At 46.2% G+C, this 19,516-nt stretch overlaps 1 protein-coding gene and 1 long non-coding RNA gene across 3 annotated transcripts in view; one reads left to right on the top strand and one right to left on the bottom strand.

Annotated features, from left to right (window-relative positions):
- Nucleotides 1–2,883: 2,883 nt before the first annotated feature.
- LOC102096298 (UAP56-interacting factor) lies at nt 2,884–17,961 on the top strand. 2 transcript variants are annotated; one of them, XM_005500475.3, is made up of 9 exons: nt 2,884–3,042; nt 6,989–7,132; nt 10,473–10,615; nt 12,600–12,727; nt 13,580–13,664; nt 14,099–14,142; nt 14,229–14,303; nt 15,787–15,898; nt 16,649–17,961. In XM_005500475.3, exons 1-9 carry the CDS (start codon nt 2,961–2,963, stop codon nt 16,742–16,744), a joined length of 909 nt encoding a protein of 302 aa, XP_005500532.2. In that variant the 5' UTR covers nt 2,884–2,960; the 3' UTR covers nt 16,745–17,961. The 2 variants fall into 2 exon arrangements, with proteins under 2 accessions (XP_005500532.2, XP_064933744.1); XM_065077672.1 differs by having other exon boundaries at nt 14,102–14,142; nt 16,649–16,838.
- Nucleotides 11,779–19,516, bottom strand: part of LOC110357462 (uncharacterized) — a 20,084-nt gene continuing 12,346 nt past the window's right edge. Inside the window, exon 3 of the long non-coding RNA XR_010475662.1 lies at nt 11,779–11,905. This is a non-coding gene — a long non-coding RNA (uncharacterized LOC110357462). The remainder of the gene's footprint in view (nt 11,906–19,516) is intronic.

Here is a 19,516-nt window from a genome sequence, read left to right as displayed (position 1 = left end):
CTCAGGCTTAATTCCCAAGAAAAAACATTTATTTGCAACTGCATCATGTAGTTTTGGGTCCACTTCACTGAAAGTGAATAGTCATATTTTTTGTTATCTTGTATTAAATAACTGTGATATAAGGTACCCCTGGGAACAACGGAGAAAGTGGTCAGCACTACTATTAAGACACATATTTCTATATCATGGCATGAGATTTATTACAGCAACGAATCATCACAAGTTATTTAACATGCAGAAAATTCACTAAATATACTAAGAAACTGAGAAAACATTTCAGATAATACAAGTGTCTGAATGCTGGCATGTGTTCCCTTCTCCCACTGACTTCTATTTTTATTTGCTTTTAGCTAAAAGTCTTCTAGGGTTCCTTGGGGTTTGATTGTATGACAGGAAGAGCATCTGATAAATTGAAAGGCTCAGTGCCCCAAAATAACACTTGTTGTTTATGAAAAAGTTCATCATGTATGTGCTCTCCTGGGAAGGGATACCTGGCACTTTTTGCAGAGGAGCCTCAGTTTTGTTTGAGAGCTCAGCTTGATAGCTCATTGCCACAGCATCATTTACCCAATGCAAACCAGTTCTAGTGAAATTATATATATATATATATATATATATATATATATATATATATTTTAATAATCCTACTTTAACCTTTATAAAGTCACATTACTGACATTCCTTTCTTAGGATGCAGGGTCAAGTCTGTCTGTCTGACACCTGCAGCCCTCTCTGGTGCAGGAGAATTGTGCTTTAGAGGAGATTTTGGCTCTTGAGGCCTTTTCACCACCTCCAGTGTCACCTACATTGTTAATGTGAGAAATTACTCACAACTGACTTAATGGTAGTGCTTAGACATACTAAGTAAATGGGACACTTGCCAAGGCGTTAAGAGGTCACAGACTGGCAGTTGTGTGATAAGAGTGCCTATCAGCTCCTACTGCCCAGATGCAGAAGTATGGTTTGTAAAGGTTTTATCACTGCTGTCAAAGCTATGCTCCTAGAGAAAAACAGATAATCAAATCCGGTGAAGTGAAATTTGCTGCAAAAGCTGTGTGGTAGCTCAATAAAGAAAACTGTCATTTGGAAATACCTACTATTTTGGAAGATCATGTTTCAAACTCTGCCTTTGTCTTGTCTCAAATGTTTGTTTCACTAAACATGATCACACGGAAACACTATTGGAAATCTCTTGTCTGTTTCAAATTTTCTGAAGATACAAATACACATGATTTTGCAGAAAGCTACAAAACCTTTCAATACACTGTCCTCACAGCAGGACCAAATCCAGCTTCTTCCCAGTGCGGAAGCCTAGGTCATTCAAGACCCTGCTGTGCCCAAAGAGGACTCCAGAACCTCCTGCAGGGTCCTGGCAGGTGCTGCTTCACAGTCGACTCCAGGACACCTCCCAGAGCCCTTCTCCAACACCTTCGTTGGGTGCTAGAAAATGACACTGCTATGGACCTCCTCTCTCTGTTCATTGCTGAAGGCCCGGCTTGCATGGACACTTCCAGCCTTTTACCAGCAGTCACAGCTTCCCCTTCTGCTCCAACTAAATTGCTGGGAAATGTTCAAGATTCCATTTGCAGAAAAGCTCTTGGACTAGGGATGCATTAGAGCCAGGGCTCCCCAAAGAGCAGCAGCACCTCCAGAAAACCTTGCACATCACAGAAAATTGCAAGTGGGTTATCATGACCTTAGTGCCTAACATTTTACATTAAAGAGTTTTAGTGATCATCCTTCAGTGTCAATGCAAAAGACAGCTGAGATTATTTGTTGCTCTCTACACTATATTCAGTTCTTTTCTTTCATGAGAGAACAATTCCATAGACCAACACTTTCAGAAGCACTTGATCTTGTTAGGAGCTCTACACATACCAAGAGGCAATCTGTGCGCTGCTTCATTTGTATGTAGAACTTTCTCTCCCATTTGAAGTGAAAGCTGGGAAAAATAAACTGTCTTGAAAACACAAGGAACTGCCTTGAAAACACAGAACATGCAGACTTTGTTCTGAGTTTTATGTGGCCTCTATTAATATTACATATGTGGTTTGGAAAATTATTTCAGAACATTTATTATACAAAAATTTTAGAGGAAAATATGCTATTCACCTAATGCACAGTAGCCCTTTGGAAGAGGAGTGGTTCTTCCAGTTCTTTTCCATTTTGTTTAGGTTCATTTTGTTTTGTTTTCATCTGGCTTCAAAAGCAGAGGAAGATGGTTTAGCTCACATATTGTATTCAGACTGCACCAGTACCATAACTAATGTGAAAAAGACTGAAAGATCCCCAGAAGAATCTGTGTTCTGAGTGGTTGGGGTGGTGCTGAAAGACAAATCCCAAAGGAATGCTTGTTCCTGAAGAAGCTCACAAATAAAAAAAAAGTTCATGACTGAATACAAGCCAAGGGTGCCTCCTGTTTTACTTAGCCTGTTTTTCTAGTCTTCGGAATGAGGCAGTCATTTCTTCTTTTACATGGCTCAGAAATGACTGATGGGTTTTTAAGATATATCTGCTCCTGGCATAGACCCCAGAGGAGAAGGATTCAGGGGGAGAAGAGGAAAGGCTAGCAGGGAGGCTGGGAAATGGTGCTGAGAGGAGAGCTAGAGGGGAAGTGCTGATGAAAAGGGTGTACCGAACAAGTGGGGAAGCTGCGAGGGTCACTCCTGGGGTGTGGACGGGCAGAGAGCCAAGGCTGGGGTGGGCGGAGAGCGTCCCGGGGCGCAGCGGGCAGAGCCGACTGCGAAGTGGGGGGCGGAGGCGATGCTTGAGGAGCAAGCCTGGGGGATGCTTGCGGGGCACCGGGCGGTCATCTTGCAGAGAGAGGGGGCGTCCGGCACAGAGGGCAGGGTGCTGGGGGTGGGTGCCGGGGCCGGGCTGGGTGCCGGGGCGGGGTGCCGGCGGCGGCTGCCGGCACATTCCGGGCAGGCGCACTGGGCGGCATTGCGAGCGCGGAGCCCATGGAGGTGGCGGGGCCGCAGCCGGGGCCGGGCCCCGCGGCTGAGCCGCAGCCGGGAGCCGAGGAGATTGACATGTCCCTGGGTAGGTCCGGCGGGGTGAGGGTCCCTGCCCGGGCGGCAGGGTCGGGCCGCGGGCGTTCAGAGGGACCCGACCCAGCCCGGGACTCCGTGCGCCTCTTTGGCCGGTCCCGGCCCGGGGCTGATCCCGGCCGGGGCTCCGTGCGCCTGGCGGGGCCCGGGGGTTTGTTTTGTGCTTGTGTGTGTCGTGGCGCTGTGGGTAGAGGCAGGCAGACGAGCGTGGTGTGGCTCCGCAGTATTCCTGCCCCGGGTGTGTCGGCACCTGGTTGCGGTGGAACGGGACAGGGCAGGAAAAGGTGAAGAAATAGCCGGGGTGGGGGGGAGGACGAATCACGGCTTCCAACTGTGCTCTGTGCTTTGCTGGCAGCACCCCGTAACTTCAAGGGGGAGAGTGTCAAGCGCCGCGGGTTGGGAGAGGCTTACGTAAATGAGCCTCTATTGAAATAAAGATATGAGACGTATCCTCGGGTATGCAGCCTATTTATAGCAGCCTGCTCGTGATGCTCGCCATTCCTCTGGCACTGGATATGTGAACTGTGCATAAACAACTGTCCTTTTATTAGCTCCGAAGGCCTGGACTCTGACGGTTGGATGATAGATCTTGGTGGATCTGCTGTGGAAGGAAAGTCCACCAGCACCTTTTAGTATTGGGTCAGCTTCCTAACAGAAATCTTGTGTCATTTCTTCCCAGCAATGAGCCACTTGTCAAGAATACAACATTTCCCACTGCAAACTCAAATTGATCCCTTGGCTGATGCGCCCTTATTTTAATGGTGCTGTGGGGATTTACAGCAATAGTGGGTCTTGGATGTTTGATTTAGTTTTTTTTCCCATGGTGTTGCACATCCTTTTTGCTGACAAGTGATACTCCCTTTGCTTTTGCTCTCCCATAGTTCTTCCCTCAGCCAGACCTCCTGTGCTCCACCTCTATATTCAGTCCAGAATACACCTTACTCAGGGTGGAAGAGAGAACTGGAAAAAAAGAGCCCTGGTGAAAAACTGAAACCTTTGCCATCAGGTGCTTGTTGCTGTGCTTCGAGATAAATTGTGTCTTACTTGAGTTAGCAGTCACAGGAAACTGCAAGAGTTACTCTAAAGCCACCCTGATAGATCTAACTCTGTCTTGAGAACATAGGAGTACCTTAAACGACCTCTCAGTATCCCTTCCATCCTTACATAGTACTCCATTACATTGCTCTGTTGACACCATCATACTTATGGGTACAGAAGACAGGATAACAACTCAAACCTAAACAAAAAAAGACACTGAAAGGTGACAGACTGGGAACCTGAACATTCATCTCCTCTGTGTTCCCAGCGAGCTCTTCCTTGCACTGTAGATAGCCCACCCTTGGATGCTTACATCCACCTCCCCATAAGCAGGGATGCTGTCCATATGCTTCAAAGCAGCCTGTGCCGCAAATAGCATATGTCCCAAAGGCACACTTAGCTGAGAACATTAGCGTATTCGTACCAAGAACAGCCCCTCCCAGCGTGCTCCCTTACTGGCAGACTTGATAGAGAAATCACAAAGGCAGTCACGCAGCCTATTCTTAGATCTGCTCTCACTTGTTTTCCCTGGGCTTTGTATTAATTTAGATACAGGAATTTCTTGATAGAAAATGACAAGTCACAGCGCTGGAGGTATGATGTGCTGTTTGTGATAATCACCCATTGAAGGCTAATGGCACTTTGGTGCTTCCACTAAAGTGGTTCATTAAGGAGTAGCCACTGCCTGAGAAAAGGCCTGATTTGGACACTTCTTTTCTTGCTAATTTGTTGAAGTTAAAACATTCTGCTTGGAGCTTAACACATGTGACTTTATTACTCGCTAAATATTTTCTGGAAGGTTTAAGGTTAAAAGAAGAAACTGTAGGAAAATATAAATTAATGAGAAGATGGTCCTTTGCCTTTCCTCTTCATCAGAACAGTTTGAATTAAGAAGACACCCCTGATGTCAGACCAACTCCTTGAGAACTTTGAGCTGTTTCTTAATAGAGCTCCGCATCTAAAAGTGGTTTGTGCTTGATGCAGATACCTCAACTTCCAGTGCCATGTTTTAAAGAGTAAAAACACTTGTTCAGGATGGGCGTGAGCTTTCAAAACCCTGTCAGGTATAGTCTGGATACTGCAGGTAGATCATCACCTTCCTTTGTGTCCCTTGTGCTCTCTGTCATAAAACACAGCACTTCAGTGCTGCTCAGGGGGTGTGTGGCTGGATGTTTGGCTGGGTCTGAACTGGTGAAGCACAGTGGCAAAACTTCCTTAGGAGAAATTTGTGTTGTCTTCTCATTGCTACTAAAATCGTTTTAAACCGAAAGTGTCTAAATCACAGGAAAAATAATTGGTTGTTTCATGCAGGCTCTGCAGCTTGGGAGCTGCATTTGCATAGTGTTTTGCAAAGAAGGTGAGAAACATCTTGTAGGTCATGAAAGAGCTCAGTACAGTACATTTTCAGAGCTGCCTAATAAGTTTGAGTGAGAGGAGTTCTGGGACACTGGCAGGACATCTCAGGTCCATTTTGCTGCTTTTAGGCTGTTTTATAACCCTTTTGTGGTGGGGTGGCGATGGGGGCTCAGAGGTGCGATGCAGCTGTGCCTGGTCCCAGCATTTGTACTGCAGCAGCGCAGAATCTGGCTGGTTGCTCTCCTTGTCTGCAGAGAGCTGTGCAGGGGTCCCAAAACATCCTAATGCTGCTGGCTGTGGGCAAGCATGGAAATCAAGTCGATGTGTTCAACATGAAGCATGACAGCTGGTTCCCTTGGTGTGGTGCAGACCGGTCTATACAGGAGAACCCGTTTTGCAGGGGATATCAGGGATCCCTTGTGCAGTCCTCTTGTATTTGGGATATTCTCCTTTTCTGCTTCACCAGAGAACAGCAGAAGTGAAGAAGTTCTTCCTGTGTGGTTGATATATCCTTACCCAGCTGTTTCTAGGTTGGCTATATTGAGTAATTAAGCAGGAGCATCTACCCCAGATAGTCAGAAGGACAAGAGTCAGGTCCTGAAGACTGTGAAACTTTAAATACGAAGTACTGCTGATATTTGTTGTGCATGTTAAATCTCTGCATACTGTTCCTCAAGCCATAGACTTTTATGGCTTCAAGCTTTATCGCATACCACTGAGGGCTAGAAACTTGCTGTGTTTTTTTAAAGCACTGAGGAAAGACATGCAGGTAGCTGACTCCAGGGGATGGAAACTGAAAGAAAACCATTCTACAACCTCCTGGTGGACCATGAGTGTTTGCAGGACCATATTGTCCCCTTGTTGGCAGTTGCCCTGTACAAGTGAGATCCCTTCCACACAGCCCTTGCATCATGGCATTTGCTGCACCAAGCTTCCATTCTCTCCTTTGCAAATTCAGGGACGAGGGGGACATTCATCCCACTTGTGTTTGCATGACATTTGAACAGAGTTTGTGTTGTTTATACATCAGGGATGTGTCTTCTGCAGGGTGTAGTGCCCCCATCCCATGCATAGCAGGGGGAGCCTTTGGAGCAGCCATCACGGTGTGGGTGCACCCATGGGTGCCCATTCTCCCCGCTTTGACCATCTCTCCCGCAGCCTCCCAAGTCACAGCTTCTCAAAAAAATATGTTTTCTGCCCAGTGCCAGGCTCCTGGTGCCCCTGCAAAAACATGTTCCCTTAAGCTTGTGAGTAATCTGCAGGATCGGATCCCTTGGTGGGACATGGGTCTGAAATCTCTGTCCTGCACATAGTGGATACGTGCTGGATGGTAGCACATTCTTAAATAATTTGCTGCACTCTAATCTCCAGCCTGCAGGAGCTGAGTAAATTGATCCTATATTTTCTGAGCTAAGCTTAATCTTTTATTGTACAGCCAGTGTAGCTCACAGAATCGCAAGCTCCATTTTTACTGTTGACAGTGGGAATAACTGTTGGCAGAAAGTGTGTATTTTATGGGTTTCTCCTTTGCCATTTCGATCTAGATGACATTATAAAACGCCACAGGAAAGAGCAAACAGATGCCAGCACCACGGGGGACAACCAAAGGCAGCAGGCCAAGAACAGAAATTCAGCGTACAGGTACGGGCGGCCCCGTTTCCGTGCCTGGATGCAGAGGAATTTGCAAGGTAGGTGAGTGCCTTGGGATGATGGAGGCCTGCCAAGCCGGAAAACACAATTTTGTAACAAAATACAGCTTTTAAATCTTTCTCCTATCTAGTTCCTCTGTGCGTATGGATGTACACAGGCTCTGAATAGCTTTTCTCTCCGCAACAATGGAATATCAGGGCCCTTTCAGAGCATAAATTCACGCGTTTCTCTCCCTTCTACCCTCTCATGAATTACTAATTCAAAGTGACTAAATATCTATTCTCTATTCCCTTTTGGCTTTGCATATTTTAATTATGCCTCTTCCTAATACTCCTTTTTTTCCCAGAACACACTTAAATTACCCCTTCAGTAACTGTCTTTGATAGCTCAGTTATTGGAGCTAATTTGTCACTTTTGCCAACCATGCTATTTTTGTCATGAGTTTTTTTATAATATGATGTGATCACACACTAATCTATGTTTGGTTGCACTAGCTTTTATCTACAGAACCAAAGTGATCTGCTGCCTGAAATGCCATCTCTATAAAAATCTTACTTTTTTTTTAATTACTGCTAAATCACTTCATTGGAGACTTTAGTGACATTTTGCCACAATGTCTTTCCTTAGGGTGCTGCTGGCACATCAGGACAGTGGGATTGCTGGGAGCTGTCCTGCCTGTCTCCGATCCACCTCCCACTCTCATGTTCTTGGTCTCCACCACATATTGCCTTACCGAGAATCATTCCGGTTCAAAACAGAATGATGATAATTGCCCTTTCCAAATTGGTTTTTCTGTCAAAAACACAGGCTTTGATATTATTCCACACTCAAGAGACTACTGCGTGCAGAGTGAAATAAATCCAACAAAATATTTTTTTTAGCTATTCCTTAGAAATGATAACTTTTCTGTTCATTTATATAGTTCTTTCTGCTAGTCTTAGTATTTAATAGGTTTTGAATCTGAATTCAGCCCTGCCAAGGGCAGAGACCCACCATGTTGTGGGAGCTGATTTCAGTAGCAATTTTGGGAAGCTCAGCATAACTGGGAATTTAGCCCATAATTCTCTGGGAGCTCATTTCACTTTGTTCCCTGCTGAAATGCAGTCCCTTCTGGGCTGAGACGTGATAACCATTATCAAAATGACGATCAAAACAGCCCAGCGCTGTAATGACAGAGCATGGAGAAGGGTATTACACTGATTAAACCAGCAAGAGAATTCGTGCAAGCGAAATGCTGTTATCCCTCCTGGAATATGGCTTAAACCATCTCCCCAGTGGGGGAAAGATGATTTTTAATGACAAGAAATTTGAATTTCAAATCTCCTTGGAAAAAGAGTCTGTCACACATCAGGGCTTCTCCCCAAACTGGATTTACTGGGCAGAGGTGCCTCTTGGCCAACCCACGTGTGCTGAGCACCAGGCTCTGAGCAGGCACCCCAGCATCGTGGGGGTCTTCCCCAGCTGCTGATGCTCTGGGGTTTTATTCAGGTGTTCTTTCATTAATAAACACCTGCCAGACTTTTTGCAGAGATGGAGCCTCCCATGTGTTACACTTCAGGATACACGTGACAGAGCGAGGACTTGGTACCCAGCTGTCGTGCACGGGGTACCCCTTGGAGCCAGTGGCTCCATCGTTAGTTGTTTGCACTGGCTGCGACATGCCTGAGTGCACTGCTGAGCAGAGGCTCTCTAATATGAACTGACTGACTGGGGCATGATTTTCTGGTCTGGGCTGCCTTTTGCGTCAGTCCCTCACATCGCCCCGATGAAATACCCAGGGAAGGCAGCTGAGCTCCGTCTGTCCTGCTGCAGAGGAGGTGTCCTCTCCAGAGTGCAGGAGAGCTGTGTTGTGGGGATCAGAGGCAAACAGACAAGGGAGAGGGACAGGCCCAGGATGGTTGTTGTAGGGAATAAGAAAGAGAAAAACAAACTGTGGGGACAGAACCAGGAGGGAGAAAAGGGGCATTAAACACAGCGAGACCACATCTGGTTAAAAAGACACAGATGGGCAAAATTCAAGTGTTTGTCGGGAAAGGAACATTTAAACACCTGCACTTCTCCTGCGGTGAGAGAGCACGGTTTGCAAAGAAAATTACTGGCCCCACAGAACATGTGAACAGCATTGTGTTTTTGTGAGTGTTCCCAACCAGGACTGTGGGCCACAGGGAGTGAAACACCCCAGTGTGCTGTTCGGGAGGTGCTTCCCATAGGCATGCCCTCTTGCCCTTCTGTTTTAGAGCAGAGCAGCTCAAATCATCTTCACCTGTATCCCAGTGTAACCAGCCCATGCTGGCATCGATGGGTGTCACATGCTGTGGCTGGAGCCTTCATTAATCACTGCAGTGATGGCCCCTGACAGCAATGTCACCGCTGCCTCAGAACACTTCATTTCTAATTGCTCCAAGTCATTATAAATTGCTGTGATGTAGGAATCAATGGTATAGGATCAATACATGTGTCTAACTGCTCTGTGGTTTGTATCGACGAGGTTCTGCTGGATGGTGCAGGGGTTTAACTGTGCTCTTGGTGCCCTCTCCCATGTACTGCTTTATGTCTGATTTATCCACCCCTCTGACTATGTGTGCACATTTCACTGGTATAACAACTTGGAGAATGTCTGCTTCATTAGGACTACAGAAGTTTATCATGTGAAGTAATTAGGTTTTAATGCACTGTGCCTCCATCTGAGGGAGCGCTTTCCTCGTGCTCGACACTTTGGCAAACTTCAAAATCATAAACAGCCTTAGGGAAAAATGTAAATGCAAGATGGGCTCTGAGTGTATATGTACTGAGCAGGTACATAAAATAGCAGAAGGTACCCCCTTCAATATATGCAGTAAATAAAGATATGTCAAGGTAAATATATATCTATATATATATACACACACATATAAATTACAGTTCAGTCTTCACTTATCAAGTTCTATAATGTGGGCACTCAGAGCTATTCCAGGCTGCTGTGAGGTTGACTTCTGGATGCTCATGTCACTCGTGTACCTATATCAAAAGGATTTTCCATTTCACAGTTAGTTCATAGCAATATGAACCCTGACAACGGATTGACAGGTTTCCTGATGCGAGTGTTCCTGCCTTTATTAGGAATCAGAATTATGGAATTCTTTTCTATATTCTTTCAAATCAAATGATGTGTTTGTCACTCCTGCATATAATAAGAATGTTAGTGAAACACTGGAGAGATAAATTATTTAATATTCTGCAAAATCAATTTACTTTTCTGGAATAAGTTAATACAATTCTTGCATCATTATTTATATAGAGACTCCTATAGCATATTAAGTTAAGCTTGTAATCTATTTGCAAAATTGTAATCATAAATCAAGTTTTGAAGGATGCTAAAATAAGAGTTTATTTTCATAGGACCTAACCGTTTTAGAAGAGGGTTTGGACAACAACAATACAATCGGAGGCAATTCAGGAATACTGTGCCCGGTCCCAGGAGAAGAGCAGCTGCTGCATTAAATGGAGTGAGCCCTTTAAATCGCCAGACATCAGTTCAAGAGGTAGGGGGTAAGGAAGGTACAGCTGTTCCCAAATGTCATGTAGCAATCAGCTGGATTTTATGATCCTGGATCACCCCAAAGAGCAATCTACATAAAAAATTTACAGACATCTTTTATATGCCTGTGCACAGCATTTATATGCATAGGTGAGTACAGACACATGCATATAAAATAGCAATTTTCCAGTTGGTTTTATAAGCTTATGACTTGGCATATTTTTACTGAATCAATTCCTATGGGTTTTACAAAAAAGATTTTTTTTAAATGTGTTCTTAAAAGATGTAAAAGTATTTCCATAAAAACAAATTCCATGTCATCTCACTATTATCATTTAGAGGAGTTATGTTAAGATTCACCATTATTTCTCCTTCACCCAAAGCATTTTCCATGGTTCAGTGAGGTCAAAGAATAGACTGTTGTTGACTTCAGGTGACTTTGATTCAGAGACATACTTTTCACTAGCAAGTGGGGATCTCCCCAGAGACACAGATTCCCAGTGCTATGACAGCCATGAGTCAGATTGCCCACATTCTTCAGCATAAAATGCATATTTTTTTTTATTAATGGCTTTCACTTTTTCAAATTTAAATGTTTAGACCATGTCTTTGCTCGAAAACACTTTAAATAAAATGTTTTCATTTAATTTTTAAGCTATTTTTAAGACTCAAGAGATGGGATGGAAGGTCATGAAAGTGGTTCTTACAGCTTCCTTCTGAGTACCACTGATATTAAAGTGACTTGGTGTAGAAGGTGGAAATCAAGCAGGTAGATAGTCCTTTGTAAGAGGGAGTTGTTTTTTGCCACACTGATGGAAATCCACTCAATTAGGAGGTCACATATGCCCAGTAAGCTTTTAAAAGATCAGCAAAGTGGTGAACATGATGGCACATTTAATGGCTATGTCTGGGGGGTATAAATAAGAGAACCCTAAACTGAGCAGGCATGTGCATGGAGAGTGGTTATTCCTGAAAATAAAGACTACAGTGACTCAGATATTGAGAGTGGCTGGGTATTAACAGAAAGTAATAAGCAGTTGCTAGGAGGCATAATTCTACTGTAGCTTCCATTTTACAGAAATAAACCAAGTGGGGAGAATGTGGAAACACATCTCAGTTAGTAGGTAGTAACAGTAATGGTGGTTGTCCCACAGAAATAAATGGGATGGAGGCTTTGGCAGTTTGTGTAGGTAACTGCAGGAGGACCTGCGCTGCTGAGGTGTCTTCTGATGTGCTTCATGCTTCAGGGCTTGAACCAGGCAACTTCTGTGTCCAAACAAGAAACAGTCAATGGCTGAAAAGAAACATGAACAAAACTGTAATGCTTGGTTTGTGAGAGGTTTGCTCTCTGTAGACTATTTTTTTTTTTAAAATTTCTGCACCATTAGAATGAAACATTCTTCCTGGTACTCATGCTTTCGTGCTCAGGAGCTGAAGCACACACACTGATTGTTGGCAACAGTGTATACTGAGTCCAAATGTTGAGACTACAGCAACACTGCTTGGTAGAATTATTCCTGTTGTAGGTACAAAAGGCCATGGAAGAGACCAGGTTTTAATAGATTTAGCAAGGAACCACTTTCCCATCAAGAAAATATCAACGACGAAAATAACAAAAAAAAGCACTTGCAGAGTTCTTTTGTTGCAAGACTGCAGAAGGAAAACTGGTTGGGAATGAGAATACAGGGAATGCAGAGCAACAGTGCAGGGCTGAGCCCACCTTGAAGCAATTGCAAGTGACACTGGACACATCCGAGAGCAGTGAAGGAACTGCTGCGGTGTCAGCATCACCGCCTGCACCTTGGAGCAGGCTGGATTTTCCCCTAGACAGAGCCAAAGAAAATGCCAGATAAATGCACTGGCTCTTCAGACAGCGGCAGTCAGCGGAGGGAAGGACAGTCGGTCGTGTGCCATTGCTCACACTCGCTCCTTTGTTGTGCGAGGTTGCAGCACGAGTGGCAGCTGCTGAGCTCTCACTGCTCTTTCAGGGAAACAAGAACAACGATGCTTTCGCCAAAAGCAGCAGCAATGGGCAGCTGGAGGGACGGCGATGGCCACCCCCAGGCCCCAAGAGATTCAGAGCAGCTGCTGCCAGCACCAGTGCCCCAGTGAAAAGGTAAAATATTTTGTATTTTGGGCTTTTTTGTTTTTGATTTTTGTTTTTTGACTCCCTGTGCAGCTCCTGGGGCTCTGCTCTTGGTCTGCACCAGCTGGGAAGGGCTACGGACGTGTGCTAATGCAATGTGAGAAAAATACCCCTGGGTATGTTGGGAAAGTACCTGGAAATAAAGCAACCTTACGCTGATAGTTAATAATTCAGGTATAATATGTCATTTTATTTTAGAAAGCATGGAAAATGTGACCTTTATATTTTTATTAAACATTTTCCTCTGTCACTTTGGTGAAAACTTTTGATGGGTGAAATAGCATTTATTTTCATGAAGACAGGAAATACAGATTCCAGCCATAAGGAATAGGCAGGGAGAGGGAGTCTGTCCTGGTGAGGGGCTGCAGGAGCAGATGCTGCACCCCCGGAGCTGTGGCAAAGGTTGCCAGGCACTGGGGACAGTCTCGGTTCTGGCTCATTGTGAGCCCAGAAGGAAGCTCCCTCGCAGTCCTGTCGTTCTCAGCTCTGAGTAGAGCAGGGACTGAATGACCTCCAGAGGTCTCTGCTGACCAGATTTTTTTCTATTATTTTCTTCCACGATATTTTTTTTTTTAATGATCAGAGTTCAGAACAAACAGAAGCTGTTATTTCATTCGAGCAGAAAAATTAGTTCCTCAGAAAGTCTTCGCTGACAGAAAAACTTGTTGGGCTGAACGAGTGAACTGTGTGGTAACACACAGCCTCATTTGCTTCTCATCCTGCTTTTTAATACCACACTGGATTACATATTTTAGCATAAAACTTTAGGAGAGACCTGTGACGATATTCGACGATGTCCTTTTCTGTCTTCTCCTATACCAGCAGGCCTTTCCTGCTAAAGAGGGGACCAGCCTTCCAGCAGAAGCAGACGCAGCAGCGGTTCTCCAAAGCCAACTTTCAGAGAGGGGTCAGTATTGAGACATTTTTTCTGTAACCTGCTGATGGTGACAAGCCTTCCGTTCTACCAGCTTTTGCCCAGTTGTATCTTTGCTTCCAAAAGTAACTGGGGGAGATGGATCACTTTTACAATTAGTATGTTCAGAGGAAAGTATTTGCAGGACAGGCAACTTGTAATGTAGCTTAATATTCTGGCAGCTGGAAAATAAAGCCTAAGGAAGTGATAAAAGTAAACCTTGCAGCTTATACAGCAGCGCAAGCAGGGCAGAGTAGAGCCACCCCATACACATCCCCGTGCCAGCAGGAAACCCAAGATTAGCAGATTCCTTGACAACATGCAACAAAAGGGCTATTCAGATACACCAAATGAAATAGTGGAAAAGGAATCATGGTTTCTGAGAGCTAATTCTTGAAGTAATTTTTTTTTGTTAATATATTTCACAGCAGATGGATGCTAATAGAGAAGGGAAACCACCAAGGAGGAGAAGGTAATTGGTGAACAAAGGCACGCTGCAAACACGACGTGCTCTTTCATGTTCGAATCGAAGCTGGATACATCTCCCTGTCTCGGCAGGTGGCAAGTGAAGCCCAGCCCTGGAGCAGTTCTGACGGTTTCTGTGGCTAATCCCCAGGCGGGCCAGACCGGCACGTAAGTAAATGAGATGATTTGTTAGGATGCAAGCCCTACAAAAGCCATTGCCAATCCCTTTAGCATTATTGCAGCTTCACTTCTTCTATAATGAGTGCACAATGAATGGTTCAGACCAAAAATGGTTAGCAAATGATGTCTCGTTCCCTTCCTGGCATATCTGAAAGGAGATGGTAATTACCATACAGCTCGTTCATTATCTAGAGTGAGGAGAAATGGAAGCTCTGGCAGCATGTGGGAGGTAGCAGGCTGGTTGTGCTCACTGTGGGGTGTCACAGGGAAGAACCCATGCAGCCTAACGGGACACGTCATGCTCAGTGTGTAAGGGGAACACAGAGGCTGGAAGGGGACAGCTTCACCCCTGGGCTGAGCTGGTGCAGCTGTAGGACCCAGCACCCAGCTAAGGGCAGAAAAGAAGGGTGAGTGAGGGCACTTGGCATCTGCTGCACACAGAGAGCATCCCATGATAGACTTGATGTGACACAGTCCCCAGTGCTGGAACTCTGCCCGCACAGCAGCTCTCCTGGCAGCCTTTACACAGAATCACAGAATGGTTGGGGTTGGAAGGCACCTCTGGAGATCATCCAGTCCAACCCACCTGCTAAAGCAGGTTCACCAGAGCAGATTGCACAGGAATGTGTCCAGGCAGGTTCTGAATGTCTCCAGAGAAGGAGAGTCCACAGCCTTTCTGGACAGCCTGTTCCAAGGCTCTGGCACCCTCAAAGTAAAGAAGTTTCTCTTCATATTCAGATGGAACCTCCTATGTTTCCATATGTGCCTGTTGCCCCTCATCCCATTCTTGGGCACCACTGAAGAGAGTCTGGTCCCATCCTCTTGACACTCACTCTTGAGATATTTATAAACAATTATAAGGTCTCCTCTCAGCCTTCCCCAGGCTGAACAGACTCAGTTCTCTCAGCGTTTCCTCATAAGAAAGATGCTCCAGACCCTTCATCATCTTTGTAGCCCTCTGCTGTACTCTCTCCAGTAATTCCTTGTCCTTCTTAAACTGGGGAGCCCAGAACTGGACACAGTACTCCAGATGTGGACTCACCAGGGCAGAGTAGACGGGGAGGATAACCTCCCTTGACCTGCTGGTCTTAATGCACCTCAGGTACCATTGGCCTTCCTGTCCACAAGGGCACATTGCTGGCTCATGATCAGCCTGTTGTCCACCAGGACTCCCAGGTCCTTCTCTGCAATGCTGCTTTCCAGCAGGCCAGCCCCTAACCTGTACTGGTGCCTGGGATTATTCCTCCCTAGGTGTGGGACCCTGCACTTGCCTTTGTTGAATTTCGTCAAGTTCTTCTCTGTCCAGTCGTCCAGCCTGTCCAGTCTCTTCAGACTCACCCAGGCTGCTGTGAGATATCCTATGGGACATACAGGGCGTGCAGGTGTCTCCTTCACTCCTTGCTGACTTGCAAACGATAGGAAGCGAGCCGCCTTAGCATCCTCAGTGACTGCAGATCTGTGCTTTTCCCAGGCCCAGATCCAAGCGCCCGTTCCTGCGACGCCAGAGGCCCCCGCTGCACACAGCCAAGCCCCAGCCCAAAGGAGTGCCGCTGAGATTCAACTTCCGTGCAATGGCCAACCAGGTAGAGGATCATCGTCGGGACAGGCAACACCTTGCACCCTGCAGCAGCCCTGCCACTAAGCTGTTAACATCATGCTCAGGTTTTTGGGGCTGCCAGTTGGGTTTATCTCGCATAACCCAGGAGAAAAGTCCTGTAGCCGTGCTGACTGGGCTGCTCACAAAACTGAAGGCGCCTGAGAAGACTGTTCAGCAACTACAAACTCAGCCTAATTTTCCCCAGTCTGTTGGCACCTCTTGGCCTGTCCATGTGCTTGCCCAGAGCAGGGAGATGCTGCTTGTAAGTGGTCCTGGCCAGGGGGGACTGTTTCACTGTCAGTGCTCCCCACTCCTCAGAGACACATGGCACTTCTGGGCTTTGCTCTCTCTGCTTTGGTGACCTCAGTGCCACATTTTACACTGAAGTATGGTGCAAGAGCCCTGGGGCAGGTCAGAAATCCTGCTCCACCTTCTTCATTGCCAGCGTTTCTTGTCTGGATGGTTTGGTTTTACTTGATGCCTTGTGCTCAAATGCCATCTGCTTGCTCCTGTTCTTGCCAAGGACACCCGGTGTCTTGGGGCTGGGCACTGCTTGGAGGTTTTCCAGCCGCACACAGTCTGTCGAGCTCCTTGTCTCCATGTGCTGAGTGGTTTAATTCACTAACTGGCTGCAAAGCACCGTCCTGACTGATGGGCTCTAATCAATACCCTGCTACAGTTTGGCTGTGCTTTGCCATGACACATGGGACTGACTCGCTCTCCATTTCCCCTGCAGACCAGCCTGACGCTGGATGAGAGGTTCTCTGGTCTGAGGAATAAGAGGCGCTTTACAGCAGCCAGGAGCACCGGCCGGAGGGTCACCATGCCTTAGCACCACGTGCTCATCACAGGGACTGCCCAAAACAGTCCAGGCCCCATAATGGGCAGCTCAATAAAACTCAATATATTTCCTCTGAGATAGCTAATTTGGCAATGTGCCGTCTCCTTCCTTACACGCAGAATGAATGAGTGATTTCGGGCAGAGATGAGGCAGGAGTTGAGTTGGGGCCAGAGCACAGGGCAGGTGTGACATGAGCAGGGTGGTGGAGGAGGGTGAGCTGAGATGGATTTGCTGGGAGCGCTGTGGTGGGGAGCTGTGGGGCTGGCACCAGCCCTGTTTCCCTGCCAGGGCACCCTGTGCTGTCTGGGGTGACTCCCAAGAGGGAGGGGGGACCAGCTCCAAGCCATACCTGTGGAGCCTTTCCTGTGTTGTGCCATGGGTGGGACAGTGTTGAGGACACTGTGTCTGCCCACATGGGATGCAAACCAGGGAGCAGAGCATCTGCAGGGCTGAGGGATGTGTCCCAGCAGTGGCACTGGTGGGGATGCTCCAGCTGCTTGTGTTCCCCAGCATCCACCTAATTGCCCAATTTGTTGTGCGTGCAGGGATGCCTGCACAGAGGTTTGCAGTGTAAGACCCCTTCATCCCAAAAACGTTCTTGCTCTGCCCCGACAGTCAGGCCTGAACACCTTGTATTTCTATTTGGTTTGCTGTGCTGTTCTGACTGCTGCTGCTGGCCTGGTTGTGGGACAGGGTGAGACGTGCTGTGCCACTGGAGTGACTGTCCTCGGTGCGGAGCACAAACAGGCAGCACTAGCCCAAATCAGGTTTTCCAGTGCTGCAGTAGTTCTGCATTAGGGATTTTGTAGTTGCAGCTCCACCTGTGCTCAAAGCATTGGCATAATCAAACTAGGAGCTGCAGAAGGGAGGCCAGGATCTACAGCAGTCTTATAAACATTGGCTGAGATGTTAATGAGCTGGGTCTAGACATTTATTAACGAAGCCCTGCACCAACCATGAGTCAGTGATCCATTCTCCACCCACTACTGCAACCTGGCACCGAACACACTGAACACAGCCTGTTTCTGAACTCTAAGCTACACTTATTAAAGTAAATATTTGATAGGCTGCTTTACATTGTACACGAAGTGTCTTTAACAAGAGACTGGACTTGGTATTGGTTTTATAGGAATGTGTGAAATGTTGTTAGTTGATGAAGCGGTGATGTACGAGTTCAATGCACTGAATAAAAAAACTAACTTGTCAAATGTCATCTCCATTTATTTCCCTTCCTTTGACAGGCTTTCGTCGGATGTTCAGCCTCTCAGCGTGGTGCTGTGGGACACAGCACCCGAGGCCACATGGAGGAGGCCATGGTCCCCATCAGTGCACACCCATGGGCAAGGGGGGACAGGCCTGGCCACACAGCAGTTTGCTGCTCCAAAGCTGGCTCCAAAGCACAGCCAGAGCAGTGACAGGTTTTCAATAAGTATTTTCTAAAATCTTTACTGTGATCTCTTGCCTTTAGTGTTATTGGCAAAATTATCAGAGCAGACCTGACTCCAACTATATGCAAAGCGAAACAAATGCAAATTGACTTCCAGGTTAATGAACTCAGGAGAAGGTATCACCCCTTCATGCAAATAATCTGGATGTCATGGAAGATAAACAAGAAGTGCTGTCACAAATGCCAATATCACTGATTTCAGTTGCACCTTCACTATAAATATTGACAAAAGATGGTAGACTCACTAAGAAAACCTGGTCACCCCTTAAACTAAAGGGATGGAGTCTTTCAGTCCTGAAAGAACAGCTGACTGTGCAGCATCCCCGTGGTGTTCAAAGCACACCCTTATACTATTCTTCAAATACAAGTTTTTCAGCAATCTGTACCTTATATTTTTTTTAAGTATTCTTTAAAATAATATTGAGGGTTTATTAATAAAAACTGCACTTGTTTTCTAGCTTGATTCCCCCCAGGGCCATGTGACTTTGCATGCAGTAAGAGACAAAACAGGCTTTGCACAGAAGGGCACTGAATTTATACGTAGCAAAAAGGTGTAACCATTGTGCTAAAAACATATTGGGAGAGGGCACAGAGTCAGTTCACTCCAACAGGCATAAAATACCCCTTTCTGCCACAGTACTAAACCCACAGAATAATAATCTCTAAAATTATCCCTGCTGTCATGCACAGGGAGAGCTGCTGCGCAGAGCCCGGCAGCTTTTTGGGCAGGGTGTTTCTGTGGTGCAGCTCAGCATCTTTAACCATCGCTTGGGAGATTTGTTTGTCCAGTTGTGTTGTCTCTTATGGTTTCTGTGGCAGGGTCTGGTGCCACACACGTCCCCTACCCGGACAATGGCAGCAGGTGGCTGTTGACTGACCCACTGCCGGGACAGCTGCTCTCAGGCTGGGGCCACCAGGAAGGGGTAGCTATTGCAACCTGGTAAACATTTTCACTCTTATTTCATTCGGGCCAGCCAAAGCGATCTCCAGAATAACCCCTCTGATGGTATTCAAGAGGCTTAAAAATGTAGGAGCAACTGTGCAGGATGAGAGTCCCCATAGTGCATCCCAGGGGAGAGGGGCCACCAGCACCTGTGCGTGGCCTCAGTCAGTCACTACACTGAACTCACAATGCCGATGATTTCTTTCTTCAGTCACTTCTGTCATTGTGTTTAACAGCATTTGGTGGGGTTTTCTTCCACTATTGCTTTTTGCTGTTTGTTTTCTATCTGCCTATACCTCCAAAGGCCAGTATTACAAGTGAATATTCATTCCCTTACACTCTTTGCAAGTTATAGACCCATGCTGTGTTCTCC

Source organism: Columba livia, chromosome 12, assembly GCF_036013475.1.
Source record: "Columba livia isolate bColLiv1 breed racing homer chromosome 12, bColLiv1.pat.W.v2, whole genome shotgun sequence".
NCBI lineage: Eukaryota > Metazoa > Chordata > Aves > Columbiformes > Columbidae > Columba > Columba livia.
Note: the sequence above shows the minus strand (reverse complement) of the source record. Positions and strands in the feature narration are given on the sequence as shown.

Coding starts and splice junctions, on each gene's coding strand:
- LOC102096298 (XM_005500475.3), top strand. CDS start 2,961: ATGGAGGTGGCGGGGCCGCAGCCGGGGCCGGGCCCCGCGGCTGAGCCG. Junction 3,043..6,988: donor GGAGATTGACATGTCCCTGG/GTAGGTCCGGCG, acceptor ATTTCGATCTAG/ATGACATTATAAAACGCCAC. Junction 14,304..15,786: donor CAGGCGGGCCAGACCGGCAC/GTAAGTAAATGA, acceptor TGCTTTTCCCAG/GCCCAGATCCAAGCGCCCGT.